This window comes from Muntiacus reevesi, chromosome 2 (assembly GCF_963930625.1).
Source record: "Muntiacus reevesi chromosome 2, mMunRee1.1, whole genome shotgun sequence".
Lineage (NCBI taxonomy): Eukaryota > Metazoa > Chordata > Mammalia > Artiodactyla > Cervidae > Muntiacus > Muntiacus reevesi.
This window is the reverse complement of record NC_089250.1, coordinates 277,206,878-277,226,947: the sequence shown is the minus strand read 5'-3', so window position 1 is coordinate 277,226,947 and position 20,070 is coordinate 277,206,878. Positions and strand designations below refer to the sequence as shown.

Genomic DNA, 20,070 nt, shown 5'->3' with positions numbered 1-20,070 from the left:
AGACAGGCACCACGCAAACAGCTCAGCTAGGATGGAGGGATTCCCTGGGATCTCAGGAAATGGCAACTCCATGGCTTCCCTAGTGGTCCAGTGGTTAAGAATCACCTTGCAATGCAGAGGACATGGGTTCAATCCCTGGTTGGGAAGCCAACATTCCATATGCTGCGCAGTGTGGCCAAAAAAAATTTTAAATAAAAATAAGGGTATGGACTTTATTTGAGGAGGATAAAACTGTTTAGGAATTAGATGGATATGATGGTTGCATGACACTGTCAGTGTACGAGATACTATTCAGTTGTTCACTTTAAGATGGATAATTTCAGGTCAATTTAAAAAAAGAAAAAAAACTTGATCAAAACACCACTACAGCCTATGTCAGTTACTGACTCCCACAGTGATCCTGAGAGCCCACGATTCACCCCCATCACCTTTCTGACTTCTTGCCCTACACCTCTGCCCCAGAAACACTGGCTTCACTGCGTGAGCACCCGCTTCAGGACCTTTGCACTGGCCCTTGCCCCTGCCTGAAGATCCTTCCCCAGATATCCTCACACCTCACTCACTTCCCTAATGGTTCAGCGGGTCAAGAATCTGCCTGCAATGCATGAGACATAGGGAATGCAGGTTCAATCCCTGGGTCAGGAAGATCCCCTGGAGGAGGAAATGGCAATTCACTCCAGTATTCTTGCCTGGAAATCCCATGGACAGAAGAGCCTGGCAGGCTACCATGGGCTCGCAAAGGGCAGGACACAACTGAGTAACTAACACTTTCATTTTTACTCCCTTCAGACGAGATCGGGCATGTTCTGGGTGATATGGCCGTAGACTACTCCCTTCAGGACTTCACTGAAACTGCACAGTGTCGGTGAGAATTTCCCCAACCAATAAAACCCCAAAGACACCCACTGGACCCTCTTCCCCGCTTTATGACCACCATCTGACATTCTACACACTTTTTTATTTTCCACCAGAATATAAACTCCATGAGGGCCGGTTTGGGGCTGTTGAGTTCCCTGGCCCCTAGCACAGCGCCTGGTTAGAGTAGACGCTTCATAACCATTTGTCAAATGAATGGATAAATGTCCTGAATAAATGAATGGTCATCAGAAGCTTAGGACTGAGCCTGCCCATTCCTTGAGAGCAGGCAGTGGGGCGCAGAGCTCTCTGTCTGCAGAATCAGCCCTTGTCACGTATGTGGATCTGGTTGTGTAGTTATTGATTCATTCCTTTGTCTATATTTCACCCATCCATTGGCTGAGCACTGAGCCTGTTCTAAGCGCTTGACCTGCCTTTTCACACCTCATCTTCCCACCAGCCTTTACTGCAGCAACCGGGGTTTATGCTCCTTGTAGTGAGGAAGAAATGAGAACAATCTGGAGTCACTTGCTCCAACCCAGGATCCCAGCTGGAGTACTGCCCCCACCCCCGCCCCAGCCCCCCAGCCTGAGAGCCAAGTTCCTCCAGCTTCGGGAGACCAGTCGCCCTGGGTCCCTCCCAGAGAATAAACAACTTACCACCGGCCTCCCTCCTCCGGCCAGGGCAGTTCTTAGACCCACCCTCCGGGTGTCACGTCCTCCTGCCCCCGCTCGAGGGCTAGCTGGTCTCAGAGCAGCATCCCTTCCCTAACCTCTGAGCCCCGGGAAGAACTCCTCTGAGCTGCCACCCTGCCCGAGCGGCCTCAGTTCACGGCACCTTTCCGGCCGCCCGTGTTCCTGTCACCTCCCCAACCAGAGAGGGAGCGTCTTGAAACTCAGGCTTGGGGCAAATCCGTCTGAGCTGGAGTCTGGCCACCCTGTCGTTTGCCACTGCCGTGGTCAACATCAACATCGAGGCCGTCCTCCACACCGTCTCCAGGCTCCTCTCCTCTGGCCAGCCACACCCCCACCTGCCCAGCCTCCCCGGGTGTTCCCTCTGCCCAAAACCCTCTCTGCATTCCTGGGTCCTGAAATTCAAGTCCAGGCGCCCATGCCACCTCCTCAGAGAAGCCACCCGTGATCCCCTCCCCAGGAGTCGCCACACCTGCCTGCCCCGGGCCACTCCACCGCTTCACCTTTGCGTTACTTCCTCCGCAGAGACTGCCACAATCTGAAAGGCTTATTCACATGAGTGTTCCTACCTGTTTGTCTTCTGTCTCCCCACCACACCCTCTAGAGTGAGAATAACACAGAGGCAGGGAGGGGCTCTGCGGGTCCCCACTTAGAACGTGCTTGGACCAGACTGGTGCTTGAGGGCCTGCTCCTGCATGGCCTGGGGACTTGGCACATGCCACTCCCCAAGCCTGGGATAGCGTTCCTCGCCAACATCTTCCTTGGCGAATTCCTAGTTATCCTTCAGAACCCCATCCAGTTATCACTTCACTGGGGAAGTCTCTGACCTCCTCACATACCCAGCACAGGTTCAAATGAAAGGTCTCCTCCAGGGATGCTCCGTGCCCTGTCGCCACCTCAGTTAGAGCGTATGTCGCTGTGAATCTCTACTGTGAGTGCCAGCAGGGTCTATTTCCCCAACCAGCCTGTCTTCTTGAGAGCAAAGAGTGAGGCACAAGTTAGGTCTCAGGGGCCATTTACTGAATGAGTAAGTTAATAAATATGTATGTTAAATGTATCTCCCTGATACCCAGCTCGCATCTTATTCATAAACTCTGCCCCAGCAATCTGCCAGACCCCACTTCCTGTGAATTCTGCCTCCCTCCTAGTCCTAGGAACTCACCCGCAAACCCTCCTCCAGTCGGGGAGACAGAAGTGGGGGCGTGCCTTGGAAGAGCAGGGTGATGGAAGAGAGAGGAGGCGGTTTCTGATATGACACACAGACAATGTTGGCTTAACGAGCTGCGCCACGCGTTCTGTCTGGTCTCTGGGATCACCCAACGGAGACAATGAACAGTCCAGTTCCCCCGCGACCGAGCGACCCCCGTTCGGGGACAGAGACAAGTTCAGAGCCACAGACCCGCAAGCTTGCTCAATTATAGGCGCTGCACTGTGGGTGGTTTGGTTCGGGGGTTCCCCCCACCCGCTCCCCCAGGACTTACGGAGTCAGACGGTACAGGGGTGTGAGCGTCCACTGGTATTTGGGAACCACGTGTCCCGGTCTGGAGAGAGGGCGGCGCCTCCTTTGTGGCCGGGGAAGAAGGAAGGAGGCCCCGGGCCCTGAACGGGGGCGGAGGCTCGGGTTTCTGCCTCACCTGCTGCTCCCAAGCACCAAGGAGCTGCGGTGGGGGGTGGCTGGGGGCGCCTGCGCTGCGCCCGCCTCTTCCCCTGACCCGGGAGTCCGGACCCCCAGCGCCTCCCCGCTCAGACCCTGGAGTCTGGACCCCCAGCGCCTCCCCCCTCGGACCCCGGAGTCTGGACCCCTAGGCGGTCCTCCCCCACCCAGGACTGCAGCCCCCGCCGAATGCCTTCACAGCACCCTGTCCTCCAGCTGCACGGGAAGAAGGGGGCTGGGCTCGGCCAGGTCGGCGTTGGTCCCGGCCCAGAGCCCCTGAGACTTGCGGCTGTAGCCTCCCCGCTCAGACCCCTGTCTGCCCCACCAGTGGGGCATCAGACCCAGCCTGCCCCACCCCACCCCCCGAGGCTGGCCAAGCTCGGAAAACATCTGTGGCACGGACGGGCAGGGAGGCAAAGTGACAGAGGCGGGGCACAGAAGAGCGCAGGCCCCCCGCGGCGGCACCCGAGGGCCGGGGGCGGGGGAGGGGTCGCCCCCGGCCGGCTCCTCTGCGCCCGCCAGCTGCCGGCACGCGGGCAGGCGAGTCAGCCCTCCCCTCCCGGCCGGGGACACCCCTCCCTCATCCTCTAGGCCACCTCGGGCTGCCGAACTTGCCCTTCAGGTTTGGCTCCGGCCGCCCCGCCCCTCCTTCCTCCAGGAAGCCTGCCTTGACCCTCTGAACCGCCTCTTCTGGGCTCCCAAGTCACCCTCAGCGTTGCTGTTGTAGGACCTGCGGAAGAAAGACCTCACACTTCCTCGCATTTTCTCTTACCCTGGGTACAGTACTCAGAGCTCTCCATGAGTCCCCTACATCCTCCCAAAGCTGTGATCCCCACTTTACAGTGGAGGGGGGGGGGGGTGGCACTGAGGCACAGAGAGGTTAATTAATTTGCCCAGGGCCACACAGCTAAAACGGGGCCAGACCATGAGCTGGTGACACAGAGTAACAAAGGATGCCGAGCCTAAATTGTATGTCTGGACTTCACTGGTGGTCCGGTGGTTAAGAATCCGCCGGCCAATGCATGGGACACGGGTTCGATCCCTGCTTCAGGAAGATCCCACATGCCCTGGGGCAGCTAAGCATGTGAGCCCTGGAGCTGGGACTCTGCAACATAAGTCCAGGCACTGCAACTCAAGAGAAGCCCTCACTCGTCACAACTAGAGAAAAACCTGCCCAGCAGCAAAGACCCAGCCCAGCCAGAAAGAAAGGAATAAATAAAAAGTAAATTGTGTGGTCTGAGTTCAACCGTCTCCACCACTTACTAGCTGCGGGATCATAGACAAATGACTTGAATATGCCTCAGTTTCTTCATGTATAAAATGGGGATAATCAAACCCATTTCATTAGATGTTGTGAGGTTTATACAAACCCACATCACATACTCAGAAGAAGATATAAGCACTCAATAAGTATTAATGATTAAGTGGGAAAGGCAGGACTGGAATCCACACCCACCTGGGCTCTTTACCATAATACCATATGTATTATCTCTCTTTCTTTCTGTTATTTCCTCCCCATCAATCCAGGACAAGGATGTGCCTTCTTTGGTTTCCAGCTTCACTTAGTATAGTTTGTGGAGTCAGCATGTGTTCACTGAAGCAATAAGGCACAGAAGGGTACCAAATGCAAAACTGCATTAATTCAGCAAATGTCACTCCAGCACTTTTACTACACACAAAATCCTATTCTATAAGCTGCAGGTAGACTAGGGGACTGAACATACAATAGTCTTTGTCCTTGTGAAGTTTACATTTTAATGAGAGAGACGTAAAATAGACAAAATGAACAAGTAATACAGTGTGTTTAACCTCATCTTTTAATTACGAAATTAAAAGACGCTTGCTCCTTGTAAGAAAAGCTATGACCAACCTAGACAGTGTATTAAAAAGCAGAGACATCACTTTGCCAACGAAGTTCTGTATCGTCAAAGCTATGGTTTTCCCAGTAGTCATGTATAGATGTGAGAGTTGGACTATAAAGAAAGCTGAGCGCAGAAGAATTGATGCTTTTGAACTGTGTGTTGGAGAAGACTCTTGAGAGTCCCTTGGACTGCAAGGAGATCAGAGCAGTCCATCCTGAAGGAAATCAGTCCTAAATATTCATTGGAAGGACTGATGCTAAAACTGAAGCTCCAATACTTTGGCCACCTGATGCAAAGAACTGACTCATTGGAAAAGACTCTGATGATGGGAAAGACTGCAGGAAGGAGGAGAAGGAGGCAGCATAGGATGAGATGGTTAGATAACATTACTGACTCAATGGACATGAGTTTGAGCAAACTCCAGGAGATAGTGAAGGACAGAAAAGCCTGGCGTGCTGCAGTCCATGCAGTCGCAAAGAGTCAAACATGAGTTAGCAACTAAAAAACAACAATACAGTGTGTTTGATGGTGATAAATGATCTGGAGAAAAATTAAATGTTGGTCTAGGAAGAAGAGACTCTGAAGGAGGGGAGGGGTGAGAGGTGCTGCCTTGTGGAATAAGGTGGCCAGCCAGGGCTCTTTGATGTGATGTTATTCAACCAAAGACCTGAAGCAGGTGGGAGAGTAAGCCCTGAGGATACAAGAAAAGCATTCCAGGCAAACAGCATAGCAAGTGCAAAGGCCCTGAGGCAGAATGGCACCTGGGTGCTCAAAGAGCAAAGGAAGGTATAGAAGAAAGTCTTCTCTTCTATCCAGAGAAACTGGGAGCCACCCAAGTCTTTAGAGAGGGGAATGACTTGAGCTGACTCAGGCATCTACAGGATCTGTTCTTGGAGACCTGAGCAGGGAGGAAGACACTAGGAAGACACTTGCTGCATGTGTAACTATGATTAAGTCTCCAAGCCCTTGTGGGCCTCAGTTTTCTCATCTGTGAAATGGATCCACCCCAGCACTGAACCTCACTGGGTTTGGGGAAGAAGTGGGTGTACAACTCAGTCCTTGGGGACCGTGGCACAGAGGAAAAAATTTCATGCCAGAGGAGTCTGTTAATTTTATCATATTCTTGGAGTTGTGTTGGGCATTGAATCTTAGCTATCATCGTCCATCATTGGAATTACCGAGGGAAGTTTTCAGAAGAAGAGGGAATGGGGCTGAGGGCACTGGTGGAGACAGAAAGCCCAGAAGGAGGTGAGCTCGGCCGGATGGACCTCAGCCCTGGGATTAGAAAGGCGGGCCCCAGGTTCAAAGCCCACGCTGCACATTGACCGTGAACAAGTGGCAGTTAGCTTCACACAGATACCAGAAGTTGGAGGGGGGTTTCTGACGCCACATTGCTGGGGCTGTTGTTCTCCTGTTGTGATGGAGACAGTCCCGGCTCCCCACCGCCGCCCCGGAGTCCCGGCCCCGCCCAGGGCCGCTCCAGGAGGCTGTGCCGGGAGTGCTCAGGTATGCAGAGGGGGGAGGGCCTGGAGGGACAGGAAGGACGGGCCGCGGCCGGGAGCACAGGGCTCAGCGCCTCGGCCTGTCAGAGGCAGGCCGGCAGGTGAGGGGGCCGGGGAGAGACCCGGGTCCTAGGGAGGAGGGCCGGGGGCCTGGACCCCCGGGTCTGAGGGAGCAGGGGTGGAGGGGCCTGGACCCCCGGGTCTGAGGGAGCAGGGGTGGAGGGGCCTGGACCCCCGGGTCCGAGGGAGGAGGGCCGGGGGCCTGGACCCCCGGGTCTGAGGGAGGAGGGCCGGGGGCCTGGACCCCCGGGTCTGAGGGAGCAGGGGCAGGGCCTGGACCCCCGGGTCCGAGGGAGGAGGTGTGGGGGCTGGACCCCCGGGTCCGAGGGAAGAGGGGAGGGGGCCTGGACCCCCGGGTCTGAGGGAGGAGGGGCTGGGGCCCTGGACCCCCGGGTCCGAGGGAGGAGAGGAGGGGTCCTGGACCCCCGGATCTGAGGGAGCAGGGGCGGGGTTCTGGACCCCTGGGTCTGAGGGAGCAGGGGTGGAGGGGTCTAGACCCCCAGGTCTGAGGGAGGAGGGGCGGGGGTCTGGACCCCTGGGTCTGTGGGAGGAGGGGCCGGGGCCTGGAATCTGGGTCTGAGGGAGGAGGGGTGGAGGGGTCTAGACCCCCAGGTCTGAGGGAGGAGGGGCGGGGGCCTGGACCCCTGGGTCTGAGGGAGCAGGGGCGGGGGTCTGGAATCTGGGTCTGAGGGAGGAGGGGCGGGGACCTGGACCCCGGGTCTGTGGGAGGAGGGGATGGGGCCTGGACCCCCAGGTCTGAGGGAGCAGAGGTGGGAGGGGTCTGGACCCCCAGGTCTGAGGGAGGAGGGGCCGGGGCCTGGAATCTGGGTCTGAGGGAGGAGGGGCTGGAGGCTCTGATTGCTGTCTGAGTGCGCAGGGGCTGAGGCCGGGATTCCAAGGTCCTGCGGTCACGTCAGCCCTCATCCCTCTGCTGGCTTCCAGGCCTCCAGGTGGCAGGAGCCCCCTTGTCCAGCACCATGAGCACCGCCCCTGGGTAAGCACCCCCGTCCGCCAGGCCCCCAGCCCCCACCCTTCCACCCACACCCACAGGTGGCATTTCCAGCAGCCCAGGGCTGGACACTCGGAAGCCTCTGAGCTGCCTCCCTCCCACTGCCAGTCAGACAGGCCTGGGTTCAAATCCCACTGCCAGCCTTCAGCAGTGGTGTGGCCCTAGCAAAAGGCATCACCTCTTCAAGCCCCAGTCCCTCCTCTGTGAGACGGGCGATTTCGGAGCTTGACAGGATAACACACGGGCAAGACTTGGCTGTCTAACCAACAGCGGGTGCTCAGCTCATGGGAACCACTATGGCTGCTGCTGTTATCTGATTTTTTTTTTAACTTCTTTGGCCACATTGCATGGCTTGTGAGATCTTAGTTCCCCAACCGGGGATCGAACCCTTGCCCCAGCAGTAAAAGCACTGAGTCCTAACCACTGGACTGCCCGGGAATTTCCAATTGTTATCTTATTAAATATTGACCTAGGGCCTAGTGCATGCCTGCTCAGTCATGTCCGACTCTTCGTGACCCCATGAGCTGTAGCCTGCCAGGCTCCTCTGTCCTTGGGATTCTCCAGGCAAGAATACTGGAGTGGGTTGCCATTTCCTCCTCCCGGGGATCTTCCTGACCCAGGAGATCTAAAGGGCATCTCCTATGTCTCCTGCATTGGCAGGCTGCTTCTTTACCAAGTGATAACCTGGGAAGCCCTGGGTTGTTTATCATGAAGGGTCAAGTCTCCTGGAGTGACCAGGGAGAAAGACAAAGAAGCATAGAAACAGGTGTCTGGGAGATGTAAGGGAATGATTTCTCCAGCCCAGAGGTAATCAAATTGTGGGGAGATTTGACTGACCAGAGCAGGATGAGGAGCAGAGGTTTGACTGAAAGGCTTTCTCATCCTTCAGCTCTCATCCCTGACCCCAATCAAGCTCTGAGCTCTTATTATATCTGGGGAAATGGGGATTCAAGAATTCTAGGAGAAAGTGGCCTTGAAGAGGAGGTTGAGGACAGGTTTTGGCCGGAAAGGGCCCATGGGGGTAGGAGGAGAAGACGATAACTTCCCAGCTACTCCCAATACCTGGAGTTCCATCACTAAGTCGTGTCTGACTCTTTTTTGACCCCGTGGACTGCAGCACACCAGGCCTCCCTGTCTTTCACCATCTCCCGGAGTTTGCTCAAACTCATGTCCACTGAGTCTGTGATGCCATCCAACCGTCTCATCCTCTGCCGCCCCCTTCTCCTCCTGCCCTCAATCTTTCCCAGCATCAGGGTCTTTTCCAGTGACTTGGCTCTTTGCATCAGGTGGCCATACCCTGTGGTTAGGATTTGGAGCTTTCACTGCCGAGGCCTAGGTTCAATCCCTGGTCTGGGAACTGAGGTCCTGCAAGCCATATGATGCAGCACAGCTTTAAAAAAAAAAAAGTCCATTTATTGAGCAACTACTGTGTGTTACGCCGTTTGCATCATCATCATAATGATAATAACAAGGTCTTTACTGACAGCGCCTAGTGCAAATGTGCTGTCCTGTCCGACCGTAGGAGAGTCTGCAAAATACTCCAGTGGCTTCATCTCACTGAATTCACCCAACAGCCCCACTGGGTGGAGACTGTGGGCAGCTGACCCCTGAGAAACTGAGGCAGGAGAGATTGTCTCTCCACCTCCCCCCACCCCAACCGAAGTCTTCTGGTAAAGCAGGAACTGATAGGGGATTCAAACCCAGCTCTGGGTTTGAGAGACCACAGCCCCCACCACCACCCAGTACCACTGCCCTACTTGCCTTATTAAAGTCCAGCGCCAGCTCTGCCTTGCTGCTCAGAACCCTCCGAGGCTCCTCACTGCCCTTGCAAGCTCTGTCTGGCAATCAGAACCCCCACCATCTGCTGACAGTTCCCCCAGCCCCTCTCACCCCTCTTTTCCTTCACAGCCCGAAAGCTTCTCTCAAACAGAGTGCCAAGTCTATCTATGGTGAGTTTAGGGGCCAAGAAACTCCAGGCCAAGAGAAACTAGGTCTGAGGGACAAGATAACTGAGGACCCGAACCCCTGGGTCTGATGGGGGCGTGGCTGGGGGCCTGGAGGCCTAGATCTAGCAGGATGGGCTGGGGGCTGGGTCTCCTGGATCAGGGGGAAGGGGCTGGGGGCTGGGTCTCCTGGGTCTGGGGGAGGGGCTGGGGGCTAGGTCTCCTGCAGCCATTCCCCTTCACCCCTACAGAACAGAGAAAGCGCTACTCCACTGAGGTCATGTCCGACGTTTCCACCAACGCAGTCAATGTGAGTCTGGGTCTGTGTTGCCGTGGGTAGCCTTGTGGGAGGAAAGGCAGGCCTGAGGAGATGGGGGTGGTGAAAGCAGCTGGACCTCCAAGGAGCAGGAACTTGGGAAACTCAGTTTGCTCCTCTGCAAAGTGGACTTCTACCTTGCCTCAGACGTGGGTCTGCAGGCGATGAATTCAATTCCACTTTCATCTGCCAACTTTTCCTCGGGACCAGCTCTTGTGCTGGACATTTGGATCATGGGGACAAGTCAGGTGCCATCCCGGATGAGTAGGGAGTCAGACAAGGTCCAGAAGTACCAGCAAAATGTGCTCTAATGGGGGTAGAGGTGCTTAGAAGGAACGAGGTATAACCCAGACCATTCCCTGCCTTCAAGGGGTCTTGCCGGAGAGCTAGACCCAATTATTAGTCATTCAGATGGGAGACACAGCAAGGGCACTGGGGAAGGTGGAGCAGGTGCTCAGAGAAGGCCTCCCAGAGGAGGTGTGGTTAGTCGTGGGGCGAAAGGGCGATCCCAAGGGGATCCTCAGCCCACCCGGCTTCATCCTGGGGCCCACTGCTTCCTCTGTGGCCCCTGCCAGCACCTGGTGACCTTCTGCCTGGGTGAGGATGCCATACACACGGTGGAGGACGCCTCGCAGAAGCTGGCCCTCATGGACAGCCAAGGCCGCATCTGGGCCCAGGACATGCTGCTGAGCGTGTCTCCCAGCCACGTCACGCTGCTGGACCCGCTCTCCAAGGTGCCCGGGGCGCGCGGCGGGAAGGAACCGCTGGACCGAGAGCCTGGCCCTAGGGACGTCAGGGGCGTCGCCCCCTTTTTGAGCCTCCCTAGCTCATCTATGACCCCTACCCCCGGGCGGGGGGGGTGGGGGTTGCCCTGAGCAGCGCCTACTTCTGCCGGCCCCGCTGTCGCGGTCACTCAGGAGTTTCCGCGGCTCCGGGCCTCAGTTTACCCGCTGCCCCAACCCTGCAGGAGGAGCTGGAGTGCTACCCGGTGAGCGCCATCGTGCGGTGCGACACGGTGAGGCCGCCGGGCCAGAGACGCCCTCTGCTGCTGCTCGTGTGCCAGGAGCCGGAGCGCGCGCAGCCCGACGTGCATTTCTTCCAGGGCCGCTGTGTCGGGGTGAGCGAGCCGGGCCGGGGGCCGGAGCCGGGAGCGGGGTGGGGCGGGCCCTCTCCGCTTGGGGCGTGGCCTGGGGCAAAGGCGGGACGGGGTCTAGGAGGGGGCGTGGCCTGGAAAGAATCTCTGTAACAGAGGTGGGGGGTGAGGACAGGTTGAACTGAAGGGAGGTGCGGGCGGAACCGAGACCAAGGCTAAGAGCGCGGGCACAAAGGCGGAGAGAGAGGCCCGGGAAGCAGCCGGAACTAGTGTGGGCGTGAGTGTGGTCGAGGCGCGAGGTCCCATCCGGACCGGGCCTCCGTGGAGGCGAGCAGTGGCCTAGGGCAGGGACAGTTTTAGGTCAGGGGCGTGAGCCCAGGGCGTGGGCGCGCATGGACACAGTGCGCGGGCGCTGACTACACGTGATCTAGGGCCGAGCCGAGGAATCGACCCGGAGCGCAGCGCTGAGAGGGCAGCGGGTGGGGTGGGGTCGTGGCCTGACGGCGTGCTTGGCAGGTGGAGTCGATCCAAGAGGAAATCCAGAGAGCTCTGCACAACTACCGCTCGGGCTGCGGGGAGCGCAGGGCGGCGGCACTCAGGTAAAGCGGCTGGACTGTAAGCGGAGGGGAGAAGAGACGCCGGAGAGGTCTCTGGAGGGCCGGCTCCCTTCTTTGGGCCTCAGTCTCCCCATCCGAGAAATCGGTTGGTACCACTAGCCTGGAGCAGAGCCAGTTTTAGTCCTGTCCGACTCTTTGCGACCCCATGGACTGCAGCACGCCGGGCTTCCCTGTCCTTCACCGTCTCCCAGAGCTTGCTCAGACTCACGTCCATTGAGTCAGTGAGGCCACCTAACCACCTCATCCTCTGTCATCCCCTTCTCCTGCCCTCAATCTTTCCCAGCATCAGGGTCTCTTCTAATGAGTCGGCTCTTGGTATCGGGTGACCAAAGGACTGGAGTTTCAGCTTCAGCATCAGTCTTTCCAAAGAATATTCTGGATTGATTTCCTTTAGGATAGACTTGTTTAATCTCCTTACTGTCCTTGGGACTCTCAAGAGTCTTCTCCAGCACCACAATTCGAAAGATTGAAGCCCCGAAATTCTCTGCTCGCTGGACCCCTCGGTGTTCCCAGCCTGCCTGCCCTTGTCCCTCCGCAGGGCTACGTCAGTGGAGCCACAGCAACACCCCTCGCCCATCGCCGAGGCTGCGCCGCTGCCGCATCGCCCGACATTCCGCGCGGCGATCCACACCGTGCAGCCGGCCGCGGGCCGCGGGCGACCCCAGGCGGAGCCCATCCCAGAGGCGGAGGAGACGCGGAGGCCGGGCCGGGAGGAGGTCTGCCTCAGCTCTGACCCGGCCTCCCCAGACCTGGGGCCCCGTGGCCCGGACCTGGCCAGTCTGCAGGCGGAGCGGGATGTGGTGAGCGAGGCCGGGCCAGGGCCAGGGGCGGGACTGACTGCAGGTGTGAATCTTCTGTCAGAGGGTGGGGCTTGGTCCTGGGACCTCGGTCAGACTTCTGGGGGTGTGTGGCCGGTGGTGACAGGATGGGGGCAAGGTCAAGCATCTGGGCGCGTGGCCTGGCCTGAGTGTGCCCCGGTGCTCTTGATTTGTGGGGCTTTGGACGCGGGGCGGGGCGGGATGAGGGTCTGGGATTCAGGGGTCCCATGCATCCCCATGCCCTGGCCCCCAGGACATCCTGAACCACGTGTTCGACGACGTGGAGAAGTTCATATCCAAGCTGCAGAAGTCGGCCGAGGCGTCCCGAGTGCTGGAGCACCGAGAGCGCAGCCGCAGGACCCGGCACCGGGAGGCCGGGGGTGAGGGGCCGCCATCCAGCGGCAGTCCTGAACAGCCCCTCCCTGGCCCTCCGGGGCCACTCCCAAATACCCTCCCTCTCCCCGGGTCTCCCCCTGCACCCCCTGCAGGTCTGACTCCCCATCGCGACCTCACTGGGTCTCTGTCTCTCTCTTTGACCCTGCCTGATGCTGTCTGCACGTCCCCCGTCACCGCGCCTGCCTTCCTACCCACAGACGGCCTCCTGGCGCTGCGGGCCAAGCCGCCCTCAAGGGCCGAGTACACCGACGTGCTTCAGAAAATCAAGTACGCCTTCAGCCTGCTGGTAAGCACGCACCCACCTCGGGGCCTCAGGGGGCGAGAGGAATAGCGAGTCGCACCCGTCCACGAACTAACACCAGCACCTCCCCGGCTCTCAGGCCCGGTTGCGCGGCAACATCGCCAACCCCACCTCCCAGGAGCTGCTGCACTTCCTGTTCGGTCCTCTGCAGATGGTGAGACACCCCCGGCCTCAGCCCTGCAGCACAGGAGTCCACTTCAGGCAGGTCTGACGGCCTGCCCACTCCTGCGCCCCTGCCAGATTGTAGACACCTTGGGCGGCCCGCAGTTGGCCAGAGACGTGAGGCGGCCGCATCTGACTTCGGAGGCTGTGACACTGCTGCGAGACAACGTCACTCAACGTGAAAACACGCTCTGGACCTCGCTGGGGGACTCTTGGACGCGTCCGGGGTAAGGGGCAGGGCTGGGGCAGGAGGCATGGTATTTAAGGGGCGGGGCAGGGCGGGGCGGGGTGGGCGTGGTGGTTGGAGGGACAGGACTGGGAGGCGGGAGGTGTGGTGACTTAGGGGAGGGGCTGGGAGGTAGGAAGCGTGGTGATTGGAGGGACAGGACTGGGAGGCGGGAGGCGTGGTGACTTAGGGGAGGGGCTGGGAGGTAGGAAGCGTGGTGATTGGAGGGACAGGACTGGGAGGCAGGAGGCGTGGTTTAGGGGCGGGGCTTGGAGGTAGACAGCGTGGTGATTGGAGGGAAAGAGCTAGGAGGCAGGAGGAGGGGTGCTTTAGGGGCGGTGCTGGGAAAAAGAGGCGTGGCTGTAGGAAAGATGGGGTTGGGAGAGAAAGTTAGTTGTGGGGTTTAGCTAGAGGGTGTCTTCAGAGAAACCGAAGTTCTGGTGGGACTAGGACAAAGGCCACGATCCGATTGGAGGGAAGGCCAGAAACTCTTGAGTGTCGTGTGAAACAGCCTGCTGAGCCTCAGACAGCAACTGTCCCCTCTGGTGCTGTGGCAGTACGCAGTGGACTCTCTCCTAGGCAGGCCTATCAACTCCAGGCCCTGGGGTCATAATGTGCACCCAGAACCTGTATTCTCAGTCCCTCACCTTTCCCCAAGAAGCGTATCGTTTTCTCTGTTTAAAAAGGTTTCAAAAATAAATCTTAAAGTTAGGTAGTTAGGGTTTTTTGTAGCATGATTTAAAAAAAAAAAAAAAAAAAAAAAAAAACTCAACCAGAGCTCCAACGGGAATAAAAGGCAGGACTTCCAGGAATGGAGCAGGGCTATCGCGAGGAGGTGGGCTTGGGAAACGTTTGGTCTGTGGATTTGGAAAGGGGGCACAGCTTTTCGGAGGCTGGAAGCTTCATGGGAGCAGGTGCAAAGCTAGATGCTGGACTTAGGGGAAAGGGGTGGGAGACCCAGTTTGGAGTCAGAGGTGAAATTCAGGAGAGTAGAATCAGGATATTTACAAAGACAGTTGACGTCATGGATGCAACTTAGAGTAAGGGGCAGGTCTTGGTTTAAAGAAAAAATGGAGGGGGGTTCAGGATGGGGAACACATGTAAATCCATGGCTGATTCATGTCAATGTATGGCAAAAACCACTATAATATTGTTAAGTAATTAGCCTCCAACTGATAAAAATAAATTGGAGGTGGGAGTGTTTGGCACATAAAAAAAAAATGGGGAGAGGTAAGGTTACATTTGTTGGGTTAGAACAAGGCTTAAGGGAAGGGGGAAAACTTCCTGAAGTTACTGACAGTGATAAGTCTGAAGTCAAACCGTCAGGATCCCTGAGCCCTCGGCCCTCCCTTGGTTGCAGGATGGACCTGCCCCCAGAGGAGGGGCCCCCATACAGACCTGAGTTCTACAGCGGCTGGGAGCCCCCAGCCATGGACCCACAGGGCCGTGCCTGGGAGGATCCAGTAGAGAAACAGCTACAGCACGAGAGGCGGCGCCAGCAGGTGAGGCTAAAGCTTAAGCTCCCCCAGGTGACATGGGGGTAGGGGGCGTGACCGGGAATTCCGGGGGTGCAGGCCGGGTCCCACCTGACCTACTGCTCTCATGCCCTGCAGCAAAGCGCTCCCCAGGTCGCTGTCAATGGGTGAGTGTCAGTGGGTGAGTCGGGTCAGTGGGGTCTAGGTGGGTTGCGTCCTGGGGGCTCCCAGTGCTGACTCCGCTCCCCCTTTTTTCTTTTTCTTTTTGTCTTCCCGGTTCTTCGAAGGTGGGTGAGGTGGTGATGAGGCAGGGGCCGGGGCAGGGAGAGGGGGGAGGATCAGGGAGGGAGGGAGAGGGTCCCAGTTTTCTGGGTCCAAGGGAGGAGGGTGCTGGGAGTGGGTAAATCTGAGAGAGACCCCTGAATCCCCAAAGATCTGGAAGGAGGTGGCTTGGTTTCCGAGGGCCTGGAAAGCCTCCCGCCTGGGTCCCTATGAGGACAGAGTTCTAGGTGTTGTAGAGAACAGGCTGGGGAATTGAACATTTGGGTTTTGAAGAAGAGCTCAATCTGGTGCTTGGAACCTTGGAGAGCCAGGGAAGCAGACTTGCAACTTCAGGGGCCAGGGGGCAAGTTTCTGGCCAAGTTAGAAAGTGGTACTATTTTCAAGCTCCTGAGAGAGATAAAGACTGGGAGGCTGGACCCTCACTTTCCCAAGACTCTCAAGCAATTGTCTTGATCCCTGCTGGCTGTCAGACTGGGACCTTTTAAATATTAAATAGTTTAGGAAATCAAAGCTTGAGATCTGGGCTCCTAGGTCTCCAGAGGAGGAAAAGGACTGGGGGTGCAGGCCCATAGTTCCAACAAGCAGTGGCGGTGCAGGCTCTTGGGTCCTCGGGGAAGAAGGGCCTAGAGGAGCCAGGATTCCCTGAGCAAGCTGGGGGCAGGAATGAGGGAAGCCACGTGAGATGAGAAGAGAGAGAAGCAGCAGGTGTGGAGAAGTGGGTCTGGGTAGGGCTGGGGCAGAGAGTCTCAGCAGAGACGGCGTGCGGGGAGCTGCCAGCCTCACACGGGGGGCGCCTCGGCCCTGAAGATCCCCTTCTCGCTTGCACAGGTAGGCGTCATGGGGCTGAGGTGCCTTTAACCGGGGTGTCAGAGCTAAAGGTCTGCTCACCTCCCCGCCAGCTGCCTGGTCCAGCGGACCCCCTCTTCCCTGCGCTTCTGAATCTTGACACCCTCAGCTTTTAACTCACCTTTTTGGGGTTTTTTTTGTTTGTTTTTTTTTTTTTGGCATTTCAAGTTCTTTGTGGGGGGACCTGGAAATAGCTATAATCCCTCCCTGAAAGAGTGAGAGGTCTGTGATGTTGTACAGGCTAGCAGTTAAAGAGCTTAGGGTCATGGGAGCATTCAGATTCACGCCCAGGTGAGTGCAAGTACTGGGTTGGCCCAAAAGTACAGGACAACCTGAACAAAGTGTTTGGTCGACCCAAAAGAATGGAATTCCTCAGGACACAAGCTCGGGCCAACCTGCCCGAGTCCCCAGTGCAACTATGCCTCTTTCTTGCTCTATGACCTTTACCTCACGGTTTCTCTCCTGTAAAATGGAGATAATAATTGGGTCTCTGGGAGGAGGAAGGAACTACTAAGAGGCTCAAGCTCATGGTTCTACCAAGGGTTATCTCAGTATCAAGTCAGCTAGTATATGTAACAGACTTTGAATGGTTTCTGGCATTTAGCAAGTGCTATGTACGTGTTGACTATTGTTATTACTATGCTTAGGGGTTATCATTTGTGCATGAGCCCAGTACATAGTAGGTGCTCAATAAATAGCAGCAGTCTCTAGCTGTATGATCTGGGGAGAGTGATTTTATTTCTCTGAGCCCGAATGTTCTCATCTAGAAAACAGAGCTGATGCTAGCACTCACATCGTGTGCTCACTGCGTGGTGCAGGGCATGAAAGGAGCACAGTGTATTCAAACGCATTCCAGTGTCAACCTTCTGTTAACAGTATTAACCTGCCGCCTCCCCTCAGCCTTGATCCCCTGCTTGGCTTTAACTCCAGCTCACACCAACTCCTAAAGGCCCAGCACAGTGACGCTGGCTGCCTCCTTACCCCCCAACTCTTCCCCTTCTCCTCAGTCACCCAGACGGGGAACCAGAAGCTGAGCCCCAGGGGCCGGAGCCGGCGGGAAAGTGGGCCCTATGTAATTATGACTTCCAGGCGCGCAACAGCAGTGAGCTGTCCGTCAAGGAGTGGGACATACTGGAGGTTAGAGGAGTAGGGGGGGGGGTGAGGAGGTGGAGTCCACCCAACCCTCGCTACAGACAGCCTCTGAACCCTCCGCTGTATCTCTTCTAGGTCCTAGATGACCAGCGCAAGTGGTGGAAGGTCCAGGACCAGCGTGGGCAGAAGGGATACGTACCCTATAATATCCTGACACCCCATCCGGGGCCGCGGGGGGGCTGCAGTCTGGTGAGCCGGAGCAGACTCCTGGGTCCTGAGGGAAGAGGGACTAGGGGGTCAGATCCTGAGAACAAGGGGCGTGGGGGTTAAGGGGTCAAAATCCCTGGAAGAGAAGGTGACTGGGGATTCAGACATTTACCTCCAGGAGAAGGGACTGTGAGTCAGTCCTCTCTCTGATCCAGGTGCTTTCCTCTTGTTCCCCTCTCTAGGAGAATAGCACGGCCGTTCCCCCTCCACCACCAGCGCCGGCCCCGGGCCCGGCTCCAGCTACCCCTCCTCCACCAGAGCCGGCCCCGGCCCAGGCTCCCCCCGCTCTTCCCACATCTGCCTTGGCCCCGGCCCCTGCGCCCCCGCCCCCTCCCCTTCCCCCACCAGCGCCAGCCCTGGCTCCAGGAGGAGCGCAGACCCAGGCTCCGGCTCCGGCTCCAGCTCGGTCTCCCAGGGACAGCTGCGAGAACCTCAGCAATTTGGACTTGGGCAAGAAGGGTGAGTGGTGGGGGCACCGTTTCGAGGGAACGGTCCTTGTCCTCACTTTCCAGGCAGAGAAAAGGAGGCTCCCGACCACCCATCACGGGAACGCTGGAGGTCCCTGACCCTCTGGGCCCTTCGCCCTGAGCCGTCCCTCCCTCCTGGTTTCCCACCTGCAGAGAATTTCTGCCCGATGCTCTTGCTCAGTATCAACGAGGAGCTGCAGGCACGCCTGGCCCAGGGCCTCACGGGCCCCAGCCGCGCTGCCCCGGGGCCTCGCGCCCCGGAGTCGCAGCTCAGCCCTCGCTCCAGCGCCTCGGAGGTCTGCGCCTGGCTGCAGGCCAAGGGCTTCAGTTCAGGGTGAGTGTAGTGTTTGCCGGCTGAGAGGCTCGGGTTATACACGCACTAGAGGCGAAGCGCTCCGAATGGCCCAGTGGGCGTGGCAGACCACGGGGGACTGGGATCGGTCCAGGACGGGGGCCTGGTCTGAGTGCAACTATGAACGTCAGGCTGTGATTGGAGTGTTTTCCTAGGCTCCGATTGGAGTCACCACGGAAACCTCCCCTGCGACGCGCTACGGTTGGTAGAGCGGGAGTCAGGAACCTTCGGCAGCTGATTGGACAAAGGCCTAGGGACGGGCATGACGTGGTTGGTGGGGCTGACATTCGAGCTGCGATTGGTCAGCCGCAGGCCTCACCGTGCTCTCAATACCCCTGCTCAGGACCGTTGCGGCGCTGGGAGAACTGAGCGGCGCTCAGCTATTCTCGCTGCCGAAGGAGAAGTTTCGGGCGCTTAGCCCCGAGGAGGGGGCGCGCGTGTATAGCCAGATCACGGTGCAGCGCTCGCTGCTGGAGGTGAGCCGGAACCGTCGCCCCAAGGCCCGGGCCGGGGAGGGCGCTGAGGACCCTGACGCTCCGGTCCTGATTTCCACCTCCCCGTCCTCCAGGACAAAGAGAACGTGTCAGAGCTGGAGGCAGTGATGAAGAAGCAAAAGAAGAGAATGGAAAACGAGGTGGAAACGGAAGTCTTTTGATCCTTTCCCTCCCCTCCACTTAGAGTTTCGAGGCAGCCCCGCGGGAGATCGGACTCTGCAGACTGCGCTCGCCAATGGAATTAGATCCCTCCAGGGATCGGCGACCTGTCCCAGCCGTGGTCTTACCCTGTCCGGGTAGATAAAGAGGCCCGTCCTTGCTGGAGTCTCCTGAGCGAGTGCTCTCGGATTGACCGAGAGCTGGCTTTTGAGACAATTCGGGGGACGTGCTTGTGTTCGGGAGCCCTGTGCATTGTGATGTGCGGCCCAGTCTATAAACAGCCTCCTCTTAGCAGGCGGTGTCAACGGCTGTCCTCTCTCTACCCAGGTGTCAGGGGCCAAGCACCTGCCCTTCACCCCAGCTACAGCCTCACAGGAAGGGAATACAGATGTCCCCACCCTCCTTGGTTTCTTCCTCTGATCCTCCTCTCCCTCCCTGGGGCCCCAACTGAGACTTCTGCCCTCCCAGCCTCCAGGTTGTCCTTGAGTTCACTCCAGAGGGACTGAACATCCAGCGTCCCGGTGCACCCCACGCTCAAAACCCGCTTCTAGCTCCCGACCGCAGTCTTGGTCCTGAGTGTTTGGTCCCTGCCTCTCCAGCCTCATCTCCCACCCCCTCAACCCCCATGCATCCTGGCCCTGCCCGGTTCCACACACCCAGGTGCACACCAGCCTCCCTAACCCCCGCCGCCCCTGCTTTCCCCCTTAGCACCACCACCTGCAACACATGTTCCTGGATGCCTCCTGACTCTTCTCTAAAATGTATCGGATCTTTACCTGTCTCATTCGCTACTCTATCATCGACAGGCAGGCCAGGGCCTGGCAAGACCAGGACCCCAAATGACCGCGTGAATGAATGAATGAATGCCCCAACCTAGAGGATGGCTCCTATTGGGCTCCAGACGACTGTTGCCACGCTGAACTTAACAGCTTGCACTAATAGATTCCTATTCCCCAAACTTTAAGTGCTGGTAACTGACGCAAATTTGTTTCAAAAACTGTGATGGCAAGAGCCGCGCTCCCCAGCCCAATAGTCACAGCCCCTATCCCTTGCCTGACTGACCCTGCCTGCTCCATGCTAAGCCAACTGTTGACGATGTCAGCCCTGGTTGGGAGCCTCTGCTCCAACTG

General features: G+C 57.7%; 1 protein-coding gene across 2 annotated transcripts; it reads left to right on the top strand.

Moving 5' to 3' along the window:
- The first annotated feature begins 6,587 nt into the window (after positions 1-6,587).
- EPS8L1 (EPS8 signaling adaptor L1) lies at positions 6,588-19,548 on the top strand. 2 transcript variants are annotated; one of them, XM_065920808.1, is made up of 20 exons: positions 6,588-6,666; positions 7,568-7,619; positions 9,543-9,583; positions 9,829-9,887; positions 10,469-10,627; positions 10,861-11,010; positions 11,503-11,585; positions 12,142-12,403; positions 12,675-12,801; positions 13,015-13,103; positions 13,198-13,272; positions 13,359-13,507; positions 14,867-15,008; positions 15,120-15,148; positions 17,117-17,246; positions 17,337-17,450; positions 17,651-17,927; positions 18,089-18,269; positions 18,631-18,763; positions 18,856-19,548. In XM_065920808.1, the coding sequence occupies exons 2-20, from the start codon at positions 7,603-7,605 to the stop codon at positions 18,940-18,942; spliced, it is 2,304 nt and encodes a 767-aa protein (XP_065776880.1). In that variant the 5' UTR covers positions 6,588-6,666; positions 7,568-7,602; the 3' UTR covers positions 18,943-19,548. The 2 variants fall into 2 exon arrangements, with proteins under 2 accessions (XP_065776880.1, XP_065776879.1); XM_065920807.1 differs by having other exon boundaries at positions 12,675-13,103.
- Positions 19,549-20,070: the final 522 nt, after the last annotated feature.